The sequence below is a fragment of the Danaus plexippus genome (assembly GCF_018135715.1).
Source record: "Danaus plexippus chromosome 9 unlocalized genomic scaffold, MEX_DaPlex mxdp_26, whole genome shotgun sequence".
Taxonomy (NCBI): Eukaryota; Metazoa; Arthropoda; class Insecta; order Lepidoptera; family Nymphalidae; genus Danaus; species Danaus plexippus.
In genome coordinates, this window is record NW_026869848.1 from 409941 (window position 1) to 424935 (window position 14995).

General features: G+C 34.6%; 3 protein-coding genes across 11 annotated transcripts in view; 2 read left to right on the top strand and 1 right to left on the bottom strand.

Annotated features, from left to right (window-relative positions):
- The first annotated feature begins 1348 nt into the window (after nucleotides 1–1348).
- On the top strand, nucleotides 1349–4556 carry LOC116767650 (regulator of telomere elongation helicase 1 homolog). Its single transcript, XM_032658073.2, is given in 2 exon segments — nucleotides 1349–4057; nucleotides 4060–4556. Coding segments are annotated over 2 exon segments (2922 nt in total). The 5' UTR covers nucleotides 1349–1461; the 3' UTR covers nucleotides 4386–4556.
- Nucleotides 4547–5306, bottom strand: LOC116767387 (large ribosomal subunit protein bL21m). The gene is made up of 2 exons (XM_032657682.2): nucleotides 5135–5306; nucleotides 4547–5068 (listed from the first exon to the last, which is right to left on the bottom strand). Exons 1-2 carry the CDS (start codon nucleotides 5187–5189, stop codon nucleotides 4599–4601), a joined length of 525 nt encoding a protein of 174 aa, XP_032513573.2. The 5' UTR covers nucleotides 5190–5306; the 3' UTR covers nucleotides 4547–4598.
- Nucleotides 5307–11658: 6352 nt separating this feature from the next.
- The window catches only part of LOC116767215 (disintegrin and metalloproteinase domain-containing protein 33), a 230798-nt gene continuing 227461 nt past the window's right edge, over nucleotides 11659–14995 (top strand). For all 9 annotated transcript variants that reach the window (XM_061527421.1, XM_061527427.1, XM_061527422.1 and 6 more), the window contains exon 1: nucleotides 11659–11795. The gene's annotated coding sequence lies outside the window, so the exon portion shown is untranslated. The remainder of the gene's footprint in view (nucleotides 11796–14995) is intronic.

Sequence of the window (14995 nt, forward strand, 5' to 3'; positions counted from 1 at the left end):
AAATAATATTAATAAAAACGTCTTTTTACGCTATTAATAAAAAAATATATAGGTTTAGTAAATTACCTCTTTAGTAATTAGTTATTATGGATCGAAACTACATAGATATAATTGCTATATTGAAGAAATATACTAAATAACTTAAATTAGTGCTAAATAAAAATGTGCATCAGCGTTAATATCATAATAATATAAAGATGCATATTTAGGAGTAAAGTTTATTATATTCCCTGTTTCGTCTATTGTATGTCACATTACATTTTGCTGCGACAAAGAATTGACGTGAAAGTCGTTATGTTTAGCTCTGATTGGCTTAGTTTATAACAGCTGCTTAAGCCGAGCGACCTGACTGTTGACAGATACTGATCAGGACACGACTTCTTCAGAGGGTACTTGCACCCGATCTTTTCTAGAGAGGTAACTGTTAGATGCCATCACTGTTTTTGGTCGGAGGCTTTTCAATCCTCGGAGGAGTGTATAGTGTAGGACAGTCAATTTTGTGAACTATTGTTGGACGTTATTAGTAGCTAGGCCCTCTATGTCACCATAGCCTCCTTCAGTGAGCAGGTCATGGTCACAAAGGAAGCCTCGAAGCGGATCAGGGAGGCTGCCTTTTCGGATAAGGTTATCGGAAAAGTGCTCACTTTGGTGAAACTTGGTAGACGGAAGCCGGACTATGCCTGCTGCCTCTTTTATACCTAATCTGTAGAGTAGCAATGAACGGGAAATAGGGGCACTATCTCGCTCCACATAGGTCTATATAGTAACTGTAGTCTTGTTAGTCGGAGCTCCTTATCGAATGCTTAAGCAACCCCCTGAGGCTTCGTTTGATGCAGTAAGGGTAACTGTTGGGGTAGAATTAGTTATGGCCCTATTCAGGAAAATCCCTCACGAAAGCGACAAATTGTTTCCCATGAAAGTAAATTCTACTTATTAAGTAAAAGATTAAAAGCGAATAATTTTTTGACAATTTCTTTTAATTGCTACGAGTTTCACGGGTATCGTGATTGAATAAAACTACACCGCACTAAACTTCTAATTCAACTTAATTTCAGAAGAAAAAGAAATATTAAAATTGAAAATGGGAATTATAATAAAACAGCTTCCATTTTGAATATTGGAGTATAATATGATTGCTTGATATTTATTGGCTGAATGTTATTTGCTATTGATTAAATAATTTTGAATCAATACTTTGGAATAATAAATATTGTATGCACATAATGATAATAATAATATTTATATATTAACTATATCACTTAATAGTTAAATATACTAAGAGTACCTATCTAGGCAATTTAAACTATTGACATTTATTTTGGCGGGAGTTTAAAGAATGACATTGAATGGATGGCTTAAATGTCGAGTAATGTTATGAAATTTAAAGCCTTTTTTAGTCTTTTATTATTTTACGTTATTTAACAATTACCCCGTAGCATTTTACAAATAAATTAAGTAATTATGTCGGAAATAATGATTTATGGGATACCGGTTACTTTTCCTTTTGAACCTTATGAGGTTCAAAAATCCTACATGGAAAAGGTTATTGAAAGTTTACAAAATAACACAAATGCAGTACTGGAATCACCGACGGGAACAGGAAAAACTCTCAGCCTTTTATGTTCCTCGTTAGCTTGGCTGTTGGTGAAAAAAGCACAATTACAAATGAATGCACAACTCGGTAACTTTTCTGAACACAGTGGATATAGCAATGCATTGCGAGACAATCTGAAAAGTAACGCAGGAAAATCTAAGGATAACACATCATGGGGTATGCCAAAGATTATATATTCCTCTCGTACGCATTCACAACTGACGCAAGCTATGCAGGAATTGAAAAGATCCAGTTATCGGCATGTAAAAGCAGCAGTTTTGGGCTCGAGAGACCAGATGTGTATTCACCCAGAAGTATCAAAGGAAACAAATAATATGAATAAAGTTCACATGTGCCAGCTGAAAGTAAAGTCCAGGACTTGTCACTTCTACAACAATGTTGAATCAAAAAAGGATGACAGATCTGTGAAGGGTGATGATATCTTAGATATAGAGGATTTAGTTAGTGTCGGTAAGAAATTAAAATGCTGCCCATATTATTTGTCCAAGGAACTCAAACAAGACGCTGATATAATATTCATGCCATATAACTATTTATTAGATCCAAAATCTAGACGGGCAAATGGAGTAGAGCTCATGAACAATATAATTATACTGGATGAAGCTCATAATGTAGAGAAAATGTGTGAGGAGTCTGCTTCACTACAAATTAGAACTACAGATGTTGCTTTGTGTATAGACGAAATCACTTACATAATGAAGTCATTTGCCGATGGAGAGGATTTAGACGTTACACTGGATCCAAACCAACCAAAGGATTTCACATGTGATGATTTGTGTACACTAAAAGAAATGATGTTGGCATTCGAGAAAGCTGTGGATGAAATCCAAGTGGGTTCCGAAGGGTCTACATTTCCTGGAGGGTATATCTTTGAGCTTCTATCTAAAGCTGAGATCACGGACAGAAATCAAATGTCAGTTATAGGTTTAATAGAAAATTTAATTCAGTATCTTTCAACGGCTAGCTCCTCACCATTTACAAGGAAAGGTGTGGGATTACAAAAGATTGTTGATCTGTTAAATGTGGTCTTCAGTGGAACTACAGTAGCTTATAAAGAGAGAGTCAAGCTTTGCTACAAGGTCCATGTCCAGGTGGAAGATAAGAAAAATAATAAGAAAACAGATAGCTGGGGTGCTCTTAAAGCCTCCAATACGAAATCCGCTGAGAGAGTTTTGAGTTACTGGTGTTTCAGTCCAGGATTTGGAATGAAGCAGTTATTGGAACAAAATGTTAGAAGTATTATATTAACAAGCGGTACTTTAGCTCCACTGAAACCTCTTATATCTGAACTGGGTATCCCCATAGGAGTTCAGTTAGAGAACCCACATATAGTGAAGTCCAATCAAATACATGTGAAAATCATTGGTCAGGGGCCAGATTCTGAAACATTAAACTCCAATTATCAGAACAGGAATAATCCCAAGTATATTTCATCTTTGGGAAGAACCATACTTAGCTTCTCTCGAGTTATACCTGATGGATTATTGGTTTTCTTTCCGTCTTACCCCATCATGACAAAGTGTCAAGAAATGTGGCAGGCTGAAGGCATCTGGTCAAGCATAAATAGTATAAAACCAATATTTGTTGAGCCACAAAGAAAGGACACATTCAATAGCATTATCAATGACTACTACAGTAAAATAAGGGATCCTAATAGTAGAGGCGCATGCTTTATGGCAGTTTGTAGAGGGAAAGTATCTGAAGGTCTGGACTTTGCTGATATGAACGGGAGAGCAGTTATTATTACGGGATTACCTTTTCCTCCGCTTAAAGATCCCAGAATAATATTGAAGAAGAAATATTTGGAAGAACTTAGAGTCAATCAAAAAGAATACTTATCTGGTGACGAGTGGTACTCATTGGAGGCAAGCAGAGCTGTGAACCAAGCTATTGGTAGAGTCATCAGACACCAAAATGATTATGGCGCAATTCTATTATGTGACACCAGATTTAACAACCCTAAATTAAAAAATCAATTATCGGCTTGGCTCCGAGACCATATTGTGGTGTCAAATAAGTTTGGGTTGACTGTGAGCGAGATCTGCAGATTTTTTAAAAATGCTGAAACCTCTTTACCCACACCTAAACTGAAACCATTACTTCCTCACGAGTCTAACACTAACTTCAAAGAGTCCGGTGCTCCGAGTTTAACTGGTGTATCATTTCCTGTAACCAACTCTAGAACCGTAAATAAAGCTAAAACAATAAACACAGTCAGTCAGTATCCCAATTCTAACGAGGTGTATGCAGATTTTTCAATAGATTTTTATAAGAACGCCCAAGCTTCAACATATGTTAACGAGTTTAAACCTAAAGCCACCAAGGATTTATTCAGTGCTTTAGATAGCAGCAGTTCCACTCGGGGGACTTCAGAGTCTCTCGTTACTATTACTAAGAGACCTTCACAAGATATCCCCATCCTCGCAGCATCGAAGAAGAAAAATTGAAGATCAAATCATTTGGTTTTGAAGAAAATCTCTATAATGGAGGAACGTCAGAGACGCCCAAAGAAAGAATGGCTCCAACATCGTTAATCGATTTCGTTAAGGAAATCAAAACTTTGCTAGAACCAGACGAATATAAAAAATTTCAATTGTCAATCTCAACTTACAAGAAGGAAGGTGATTACGATGTATTTTTAAAAATGCTCTCAGAGTTATTAGAAAATTCAAGATTGTTTTATTTATTTAAAGGCATGAAGAGATTCTTGAAGGATGACCACAAACAGGCATTCGATGAATACTGTGATAATGTAAAGTTTCCTAGCTGACAGATAAAATGTGTTTTAAACAATATTCAAAGCAAATTTATTTATTTTTAAGAATGTTCAATAATAATGGTACCTTAGATATATTTTAGCAAATCTAGCATCAGGATTAAAAACGTTACCGATTTATGTCTGCTTATTTGTGATGTTTAATAAAAAACTAATGAATATCAATACATTATATTTTAACTACACACATTCATTGTAACAACTTTATTACTCGTACACATTTTTGGGGGCTTCGTTGATTCTGTTTGCTATTTCTACGGTATTTATTCTTAACATGGTCTGCGGTAATCTTTGGAAGTGGATCTTCATATACTGCTTCCTCCTCTTCTTCTTGAAATGTGTTTTTGTGTGTGAGAGCCCCTTTGATATGACTGTAGCTGTCACATTGACCAAGCCCGGTTGGACAAGAGGACGCCCAATGAGTGAGAAGTCCTTTGTAGCTGCCAGTAGAACTTTGTCTAATCTTATTTTATCCCCTATATTGGGTGGCCAGTGTCCTTCGACGACAAGTAAGTCTCCGTCGGTCACACGCCACTGTTTACCCAGTAGATGAACTATTGCGAAGTTTCGGGATGCTCTATCCTCTATCAATTTATTGCAGGTGGTTATGACTTCTTTTGTTTCTTTAACGACACTTGGACTTGCATCTTGTGACAGCAGCCTTGATAGAATTCCACCTGAAACAAATATTTTATGTAAAAGGTGTATTTTAACTGATTCGAGTTATTTTAATAAGAGCTCACCTTGATTACGAAATATACCAGTCAGTTTATTTAAACCAGCTCGTAATAGAGACATTATTGCGATAAATTCGGTTAGGTGCTTGAATTAATTCAAAAACAATCAAATGTTTTTATATAAGAGACATTTTCAAAACATAAGAGCAGCTTATAAGTAACCTCAAAGTCAGTTTTATGACATCGTTGTTGACTTGTTGACATCTTTCATATTTTATTCGTTCGGAAACCAAACTTAAGGATTTTACTTGTTCCGTTTTGCGAGGCACATATCTAACCACTTATTTTTCTTTCGGCATATAATATTGTTCAATTTAGTTGTCTGGTTTTCTTCAATAAGACGTTTACTTGCAGCTTATTTCATTTTAATAAATTATTCGCATCCAATATTTTTTAAATTTTTCTCACATGTTAAGCTCCACATGATTGTTACATAGTAATTTCTGACTTCTAAGGATTTCTCTTCTTTCTTTTTTTTTTATTGTTATTGGAAAATCCTCACGGAGCCCCGCTGCCCTCAGGGAAGGACGAAGGGGACTGTCAGACTCTTAATGACTAAAAACCGACCCGTGTTCCTCATGTACCCATGTGTCAGAGGGGCCGGTATCGCGTAAGCATTCGTAACTACTCCCCGACAGGATGTCAAAGGACGTCTTTACATATTAAACTGGGCCGACTTTACTTAGCTAGTGAGTGGCACTTGATTACTAATTGAAGGTGTCATTTTAAAATAATTTAAAAGATGAGCACTTAATTAGAAAAAATATCATTGATTTTATTTTGACAGTAAAAAACTTAATTTTAGCCTGACCCTTCTCGGAAACAACTCATTCTTTAAAATAAAATTTTAGTCTGCTATTCCATTATCCATTTTTTGAAATATTCTTGTTTAGCCAATATTGCTGATATTATTCGGAGGTCACCAGTAGCCAGTTGGGCGAGGTGGGGCAAATTAATTTACAAATATTAAAAGATGGATAACTCGTGAACACACCATATAGTTTTAATATATTTTCCACATATTATTTACTTCAAACTATGGTTTTAGTATATAATACGCCCACTTGTTTATTTATTTTACATTTTATTAGTTACTTTACAGTAGCCGTGATTACGGTCAGTTTACGGTAGTAATAAGCTGAAGGTGTATTTCCGTTAGTGTCGTTATTTATCATCTACAGAGATAATATCTTTATTTTCTTTCGTACTGCCCTGGATAAGCGCAGAATGAAACTAACTGAATTTTGAGGTTTGGCAATGTGGTCACGGCCATGGGATTTCATAGTTTCGATCGTGGGATTCCTGGTGTTAAATAATTGCCACCAATCTTCTCTATTGAAATTAGAATGTTTTTAAATTTCATTGGTTTCGCGGATTAATCAGACAAACCAGATCAACTCAACACTTGTTGTGTTTGTCTGGTTTGATGTAATGGCTGACTTCGTCTATTTGGTTGTAAAGGAATTGTACTATTAATTGGTTTCAAGAAAAGTTACACTTTCTTATATCGGTTATATAGTCTTGTTAGAAACCTTTTTCAAGATGTTAATTATTCTGCCAGTAACTCTCTTCACATACGGTTTTACTGGAGGTTGTCGCTCATCTGTGGGTGGATTCAAATGGTTCTTGCGATGCTGGTGAGGTACGGTCAGCTTTTTGATGATCAATGCATGCCCGCAGACTCAACCTCCTCATCTCCAACAATCTCATGGTGTTAATATTCTATGCCTAATATAATAGTATCGAAAAGAGATGCCGGCGAGAGGTGATTTCCCTAAATGTCTATAATTCAAGATTAACGCCATATCAGTAGCAGTGCTTAAAATGTGTGGTTCGGAGTTGTAACCTGTCTTTTCAATTACTTACCAGAGGTTCCGTTTTCGTAGAAAATCCCCAAAGTTTCGTATTTCTAGATAGAGTACTAGATCAGATGCATCAAATTACAAGTCTATAACTACAGCCTCCCTTCTCTCTAAGGCGATTCTGTGATTAAGACGACGCTCCTGAGATACTTAGAAATTTTGTTAAGCGAATTTTAAAGCGGCCTTCGGCACGGTTGCTTCCCTAGTGACCTATTGTATGAAACTCACAACCGGCAGAGCCAGTGAGTGTTAAGGCTGGTTTTCGGTAGTCTTGATTTGACATGGCAATAGGGCTTTCTATTACAGCTACCATCACACAGATTGGCCAGATTATTTAGCAAAAATTATCGTTATCTTTTCAGCACAAGTATAAAGGCTGTTTTTGAAGGCAGTTGTTACGAAAGCATGGACTTAAATAGTGGTAACAAAAGAATTTCAAGATACTGTTTCTCCTACATATCTGGGATATTTTGTTGTATATTGTCTCTTCATATCGTGAAAGAAAGTCGCGAACAACTTGTGTCTAAGTCTCTCTGTGTCTTTGTGCCAAGAGTTGAGTCGAGACATCTTGATCCGATTTAAACCAAGCAAGAGATAAGTTGTGCAATCAGGTGAAGTCCTTTTCTACTCTCTGGGCTGGTGTACCCTGATACCAACTTGGAGAAAGAGACTTCTTTTCAGGAGAAATGTTGCCTTCCTGTATGTATTATATCCCCTATATAACGGGAGGTGTTCCGAGTAACTGTTCACATGATACACATACATTCTAACATTGCATCGCTCGACATATTGCCAGGCAGTTCATCCCTAAACTTTGGCTCCTCAATAGTTTAGAGCAGAAATAACCCTTGAGAACCAATGAAAGAGAAAAGAACAAGACCTGTTTCTGGTATTGGGACATCTCAAAAAGCGTTAAAAATTATTTATGACAAGTTCCCACCCCTTGAATACGTTTTTCTTTTTGTTATTTTTAATTCTGCGAGTATTTATATTTCTTTATAAAAAATTAAGCAACAGTTTAATATTTTCGACTCGTTTGTCTTTATATAAAAGTGAAAAGCATTCATCCTTTTGTTTGGCATACTCGTTGTTGATCGTTTTTATTTTCAGTTCTAAAAATGATCTCATTTCTCCGGGGTTGGTGCAATTGAATTGCTGTCGCAGTGACAACCTTAGCAATGGCTACGTACTATGAATGTGGCAAGAAGTTTGCTTTGTGACCACTATTGTAAATATATTAATCTACAATGCCACAGCAGAAAGAAGGCTCTCATAAGAAATACTCGTAAAGGGCCAGTCAAGGATCAGCTTAAATACTAAAATGTTTTAAAACTTGTAAAGGAAATAGAAATATAAAATGAAAAACAGATTTAAAAATTCTGCCGTTTAACAATTCAAACTTTTGAAACGTGTGGAAGATTCAAGTTAAAAATATTAATATAAGCCATATGGAGACTAAAAATTTGAGTTACACACTCAGTTACCTTTACACCTAGTTTTACAGATTTGTATCTTTCTGTTTTCCTGATTATAATTCAAACTATTACGTATAAGTAGCCAGACAGTAATAACATCAACTCCGCATATGTCGCCGGGTTTATTTTGTTAAATGAAAAATGAGCTTCTTTCGGCCGCATCACGCTAATAGATAAGTCTATGAAAATAACTAAAACATTTTGCTCACGTCCTTTCACTATCTTATTTTTTGACTACGGACACGGACGAGTTGCTCTTACTTAGAGTTAAGTTAATATATTAAATAATATTCAATCATTCTTAATCAAAAACAAAGACGGAAGACACGAGGTGTATCGTACTGGAATTTAAAAATAAATAAATTTTTAAAACACAATCGATACAATGTGAAGTTAAATCTATCTTTTATATATTTGTTTACAAATCTTTCATTATTATTATGTTTTTACAAAGAATTTTATTGACCTACAAATTAGAAATTTATCCAAAACTTAGGTTCTCAAAAGCTAGGTAGACTTAACGAGATCTGTTTCAACTTAATACCATATTATTTTTATTCGATAAGATTTTTAAGTACGTAACTTTAACTCTGCGATTTTTCAGTGGTTCGTTAAAATGATTCATAAACTGAGATGTAAAATTCACATGCGGTGTACTAACTTATTGGTAAGGTCCCATTGGTACCGTCCAGTGTAATAATCATTTGGCGTCTAAATATCGAAATCGGGCAAGATCCGAGGGCTCTTAGACCTTGCTTGTTTTCTGATGGACAAAACATTTACAATAGTTTAGTTATAGTTATTTAATAATAATTAAATGATTTTTTATCATCCAATTGTCCAAACGATCGCAGAATTATGTAAATATTTTTGCTGTCGATATTTAAAGCGTCTGGCAAAAAAAATCTGCCAACAGAAGATGTCTGTCAGTATTAATTTCAAACTGTTTACAATATTTTCTACAACATACATAAAAACCAGATCTTAGATTAGAAGTAAAGCGAGTATAATTTTTATTTACTTCTAGCACCTGGTTCCTCAGAATTGACCGTTGGTATAAGTTACCAGATATGTGTGTAGGTCTACTGTACACCCTAATACCTAACATATTATATATGTTTTGTCCATCAGGAAATAAGTAAGGTTTAGCAGCCCCAGGATCTTAAACTAATAGCTTTGTAATATTACTATTTCTATAGGAATAGATTTCATTTTTTGTAATTAATTTTACGATTAACTTCGAATCTGAAACTCTCAAATGCTTGAAATGAATTCAAAATATCGCCAACAGCAACAGAGCGATTTATATAAACGAATACTTCATCGAAAGAAAAAGAAGGAATTTTTTGCTTTATATGTATATATACAAAGACACTAGCGGCAAAACTGTGTAAAAATATCAAATATTAAACTTAATATCATTAAAACCTTCAATTTTATTTGTGTTTCGTTTAAATAAATTAACAAACACAATTTTATAATACTCTCAGGTTGTTTTCATTTTATATAGGAATAGTCTATTCCTTAATGATTACAGTTCTTACATTGAACAATAGATAAGTTATAAAGCCACGCAAGATAAATATATATTTGTGAATAGTAATTTAGTGTTTATTAATTTGTTAAGCCGTGATCAGTTTATAAGTTTCTCCAGCAGAGATTTAGACAAGGCACATCAAAATACTAAAACGTTGGATGGCGAGCAAAGCAAAATATTCTCGAAAGGTAAAGCTCGTAACAGACGTTTTGAAGTTGTCTTTAAAATATTTGATTTGCAGTAGCCTTGACAAAAATCGAAGACTGCTAACTACACTGTCAATTAGGAGTCGCATTCTACGATTAATAAATAAATTCTACCTTTAATAAAAATAAATTACGCACAAAAAAATCCTTATATCCACTGTTGTTGTTGCTTGTTATTGCTTGTTATTGTTATTTATGATTTAGGTCGGATGAGGAAAGGAATATTGTTTGGATTGAAGGTAAGGATTTTGAGCTCTCACTCACTAAAAGAAACACAGCTGTTCCAGCTACTTAATGTAAACTGCTGTGAGAAGGTAGAACTACTTTGGTAATAGCCAGCCCATACGAATTGCCGTAGGTATCGACTCTGTTAGAGGTTTTGAATACTGCAAATAAACATTTACTATTAGATTCTCTTTCAAGTTTTACCATACCGATTGAAATTTAATTTATTTTGAGTCTTTAAGTACAATCGTATTTAAAGAACAATACGGTCTACAAATTAGTTTAGGCCTGAATTATTTTTAAAGTATTACACGTATGTTGAGAACTCGTGATGCTTTTAATATATGCACAGCGAATGTGCTCCGTAAATAGTAAGTGCTCTGTAACTCGCTATTTATAAAATGTTAAATGATTTTGCTTCTAAAGTAGTTACGTTGTCGCAAAATTAATTTAAAAGTATTGTTCCTGAGTCGCTTTGTATATGAATAAAATTCATCGTAGCTGGCATCTACGACGTATCTACGCTTCTACAGCATTGTAGCACCGTGTATTTGAACTAACGGCCATGTTTCATACCTTATTGTTCATTTTAATATAGTGTTATTTGTAATATCAGGTTACACAGAGACTTTCAAACGAGAAGTAGACTCAGCGAAATCTGAATATCATTCGTATATGATGTGTACAGAGCGCTCAGAACGCAACTTGAATAATTAAGGCTTGCATAGCATCACGGGTTCAGGTAATCTGTCAAGACTTCTCCCAAAATCGGCCAGGTTTTTCAGGGATCGGGCGTCGTCGGGAGAGGTCGGGGTGCGTTGCCATGGTGACCGGCGGCCCGCGCCCGCTGCCGAAAATAAACACGAGAGAGTCGGGCTTCCGGACCTCACGTGACAATGTAACGGAAAATTTGCTGCCTCTGCTCCCTGTTTACAATCTACATACAGCCCAACAATTAAAATGACTTAGTTATCATAAATCATCACAGGCTGTGTTGCACGGATTAGACCGGATCGGTCATTCAGGGGTTAGGTTAGTATTAAGCGATATTTTCTCTGGTTAGTGTTTATCAAAAAAGGTTTGAAAGGCTTTGAAAGTTAGGAGGCTGTTTGCTCGGCGTCGGGGCTCACCCGGGGCGGGGGTGCCAGAGGGGTTGGAGGGGGTCGGTGGGGTCGTGCGGGCGTGCGGTGCGCGCGCATGACTCGCGCGTCAGTCGCTGGGCGGCGCGGGCCGGCGCACGGTCGATAGCTGGCGAGCGAGCACGGCCATGGTGCGCGTCACGAGCACGCGCAAGCGGCATCGACGCGCTGTGTGAGTGTTGTGTTGTGGACCCTCGCCCTTTGACGGCTCCTTGTGCTTTCGGTTAGTATCTGTGTCAGATGCTGATCGATCAGAACTGATGATGTAGGACAGGTGACGCCGGATATGAACCGCTGGTTTATTTAACTATCTTAAACATTGGGAGAAGTTAGCGGATAAAATGCTCTTTAATTATAATAGCTGATGTGGACCAAACCGACGACTACGTCTGCTCGTTAAAATTAGGCGGCATACTGAATTCAAATGACATGCTCTATATACATTGCTTAGAATTTATCGTCTTGTTGAGATGTACGCTAAAATTGTAAGACATATACATAACTTTTGGCACACATGGTCTTTTGCTAGATTTTAATTTCGGGAGCGAGAAGGTTTCCTTTGAATCGAGATTTGTCTTGAGGTATTAACGTTAATGAAGCTGCAGCTGTGTTTTTTTTCATCGCGAGGAACAAATAGTTGAAGTTTCAGTGATGGTCTGAAATGAGGTCAATGACATCCGCTACTTCTATGTCTATAACAAGGGTCGCTTGTTTTGTGAAAGTTTGAAAAAATAAAAAATAATGACACAATAAAGGCTCTGAGTTGCGGAAAAAATACATGATTATTTTTTATTAAAGAAATACGTTTTACTACAGATTTTCTGATTAAATAGTTTTGTAGATACGAATTGTTTTATTATAAAAAACACGAAATAAAAATCTAATTGTAAGATTTCACTAAAATATTACTTTTTATAAGTAGTCCAGCCTTCAATTTCCAACACTTATAACTTATTTAGAAAATTTAATAATATCAGGTTATATTTTTAAACACATTTAAGTAAATGTCAAATCGAGACAGAACATTACATTTGTACTTGACCTAACTAATTTAAAATGAATTTTTAAACCGAATACTTCATGTGTATTATAAAATAAATTTAGAAAAAATTCGGTAGATATCTGTACGTGCTCACAGCCGAGAGCACAGATTATGTTAAGTGATAAAAATTTGACGTCTCATTTGCATATCTGGCTGGGGGTTCAATTTAAAAATCTTTATATTTGTTTTGTTGGATTAGGGAAAATAACAGAAAATATACATATATCTATTAACATTAACATCAAACTATCTTTCAGGTTATTAATATAAATTGACAGGGTATTATGATAATTATTGAACTTTTTTCTATTGATAAATTAGGTTTTACAACATATAGAATTATTCTGATATATCACAATATATATTTTAAGAATTACATCAAAAGTAAAAAGGAAAACCGATAAAATAAAAAGTAAGTCAAAATGCACGAAGCGTTCCGATCCTTCATCTTGCCTATTCCATCTCAAATAAAATGAAACGCAGATCTCCAACAATCAGAATATAATGTATCCCTTACGAATGCAGCTATGAAATCGTTTTAAAAATATATTTTGTAAATGTTAGCGATTTCACATAATGCAGGTTCGCTTGAAACGGCTCAGAAATAGTTTTGACATATCCGATTATAAATAGAAATGTTTAGAGTTAGAGTAATCTAGTTTTACGTAAAATGGAATTTGAGATAAAATTTCTTAAATATTTTAGTAAGAATTACGTACATTAAAAGGTATGGTAATATTAAATACGGACGAAAAAGCAGAAGAATATTCTAAATTAATTTTTATTTTTAATTACTTTTGCTTGTTTTATAAATCTCACTCGAGAGGTAAAAGTCTTGAGAGGGTAAGAATTTATGTGGTTTAATGCTGGAGGAAATAGATAAACGAAATACTGTTTCGGCGGGAATAAATAAAACGCTGCTAGATAAAAGTTTCCCAGCTTATTCTAGCTTGTTTATTAGTGCTAAAATTTTATGTGGCTAGATGTAAATTCCTCAGGGATGGCCGCTTTGTTCGGGCCATCTCGGCTATTATAAAGTATGTTAACTACGCCTTTAATGACTGCAATGAAAACCTTATAATGTCCCGCTAATTTGTTTATCGAGTCTGTTTATCCCACAGATTATATAAGTGTTTAAATTATACGGACGCCGTTACGGGTTAATGGTGGTTACCATTTAGTTATACTGTTTGGTTGGTTTTATTTAAAATTAACATTGCTAGCCTGCTCTACATCGATGGGAGCGTAGTATTAACTTGACATCATTAACGTTTGATGCAATGTGAATTATATGAAATAACGATACAATAGAAGAACGTATATCAAAGCGTATTACTCTTAGAAACTAATTAAGAAAATTTTGGCAACACACAGAATAAATTAGAATAAATTTATGTGTCTGTGTGCGGTGAGAGTGTTCCGTAAACCCTGTTAAGATTTACCTCTTAAAGTATTTCCTTTTAACAGCTGCAAGCGTTTTTAAAAGTGTTGCTTTTTCAGCTTCAGTTTTAAAACGTGACATTAAATGTGCTTAGTTATATGAAACATCTCGTTAAACAGATTTACAAAGTGTTTAACGCGGTTGAAATTAAACACTTTTGTTAAAATTATTCGTAGAATACAATTATTTGCGTGATATTTGAAGCTAATAGCTGTTATATGTGTGGATATATTAATTAATATACTTATAATGTATAATTGAGTGATATTTCTTTCCATTAGTGTGAAGGTCTAAACCGCGTCACTGACGGCAAATATTCTCGTCTATTAAACTTTTTATAATCTTATTATATTTTTATAAAAGCTAAAGATTTTTAATGATGTAATCGGTTTCCATATTTTATATTCTATTCTATTCTACGTTGTATATACATATTTTACGTATAAAAGCAAAAGAGATTTCTCTTTAAAATACTTTTCAGAGGGATCATAGAATTACCTCGATTAAAATTGTATAAATCTACTGTTAATATTTTTGTTAAAATGTAATTGACTCGTGAGCACTAAAATATTTTTTTTAATTTCAACACGTTCAGCTAAAATATTTGGTTGAAAAAAGATTTAGGGTGTTGAAGTACCACTTTTATATCTCGAATTAAAAATGTTCACACTTAATGGGAAACCTAAATAAATTAAAATTTCGATCTGCGTTTTACATCAAGAAAAAAATGATAATTATAATTGTATAGATGACAGATGCATATAAAAAACTGTCTAGATTATTTACCAGAACAGTCGTACGTCTGAGTATACTTGTGGATCCACATCAGATTTGGTAAACAACAATTGATGATAATAACTATTTAGGAACACATCAAAACTATGATAAAATTAAAAAGTATGTCAGGAAGTATCATTAAGATTTATAAAATATGTCATTC

What these genes read in the sequence shown, in the direction of transcription:
- LOC116767387 (XM_032657682.2), bottom strand. Translation starts at nt 5,189, where the DNA reads ATGTCTCTATTACGAGCTGGTTTAAATAAACTGACTGGTATATTTCGT. An exon ending in TGGTATATTTCGTAATCAAG is followed by an intron (nt 5,069 to 5,134) that starts GTGAGCTCTTAT and finishes TATTTGTTTCAG; the next exon opens with GTGGAATTCTATCAAGGCTG.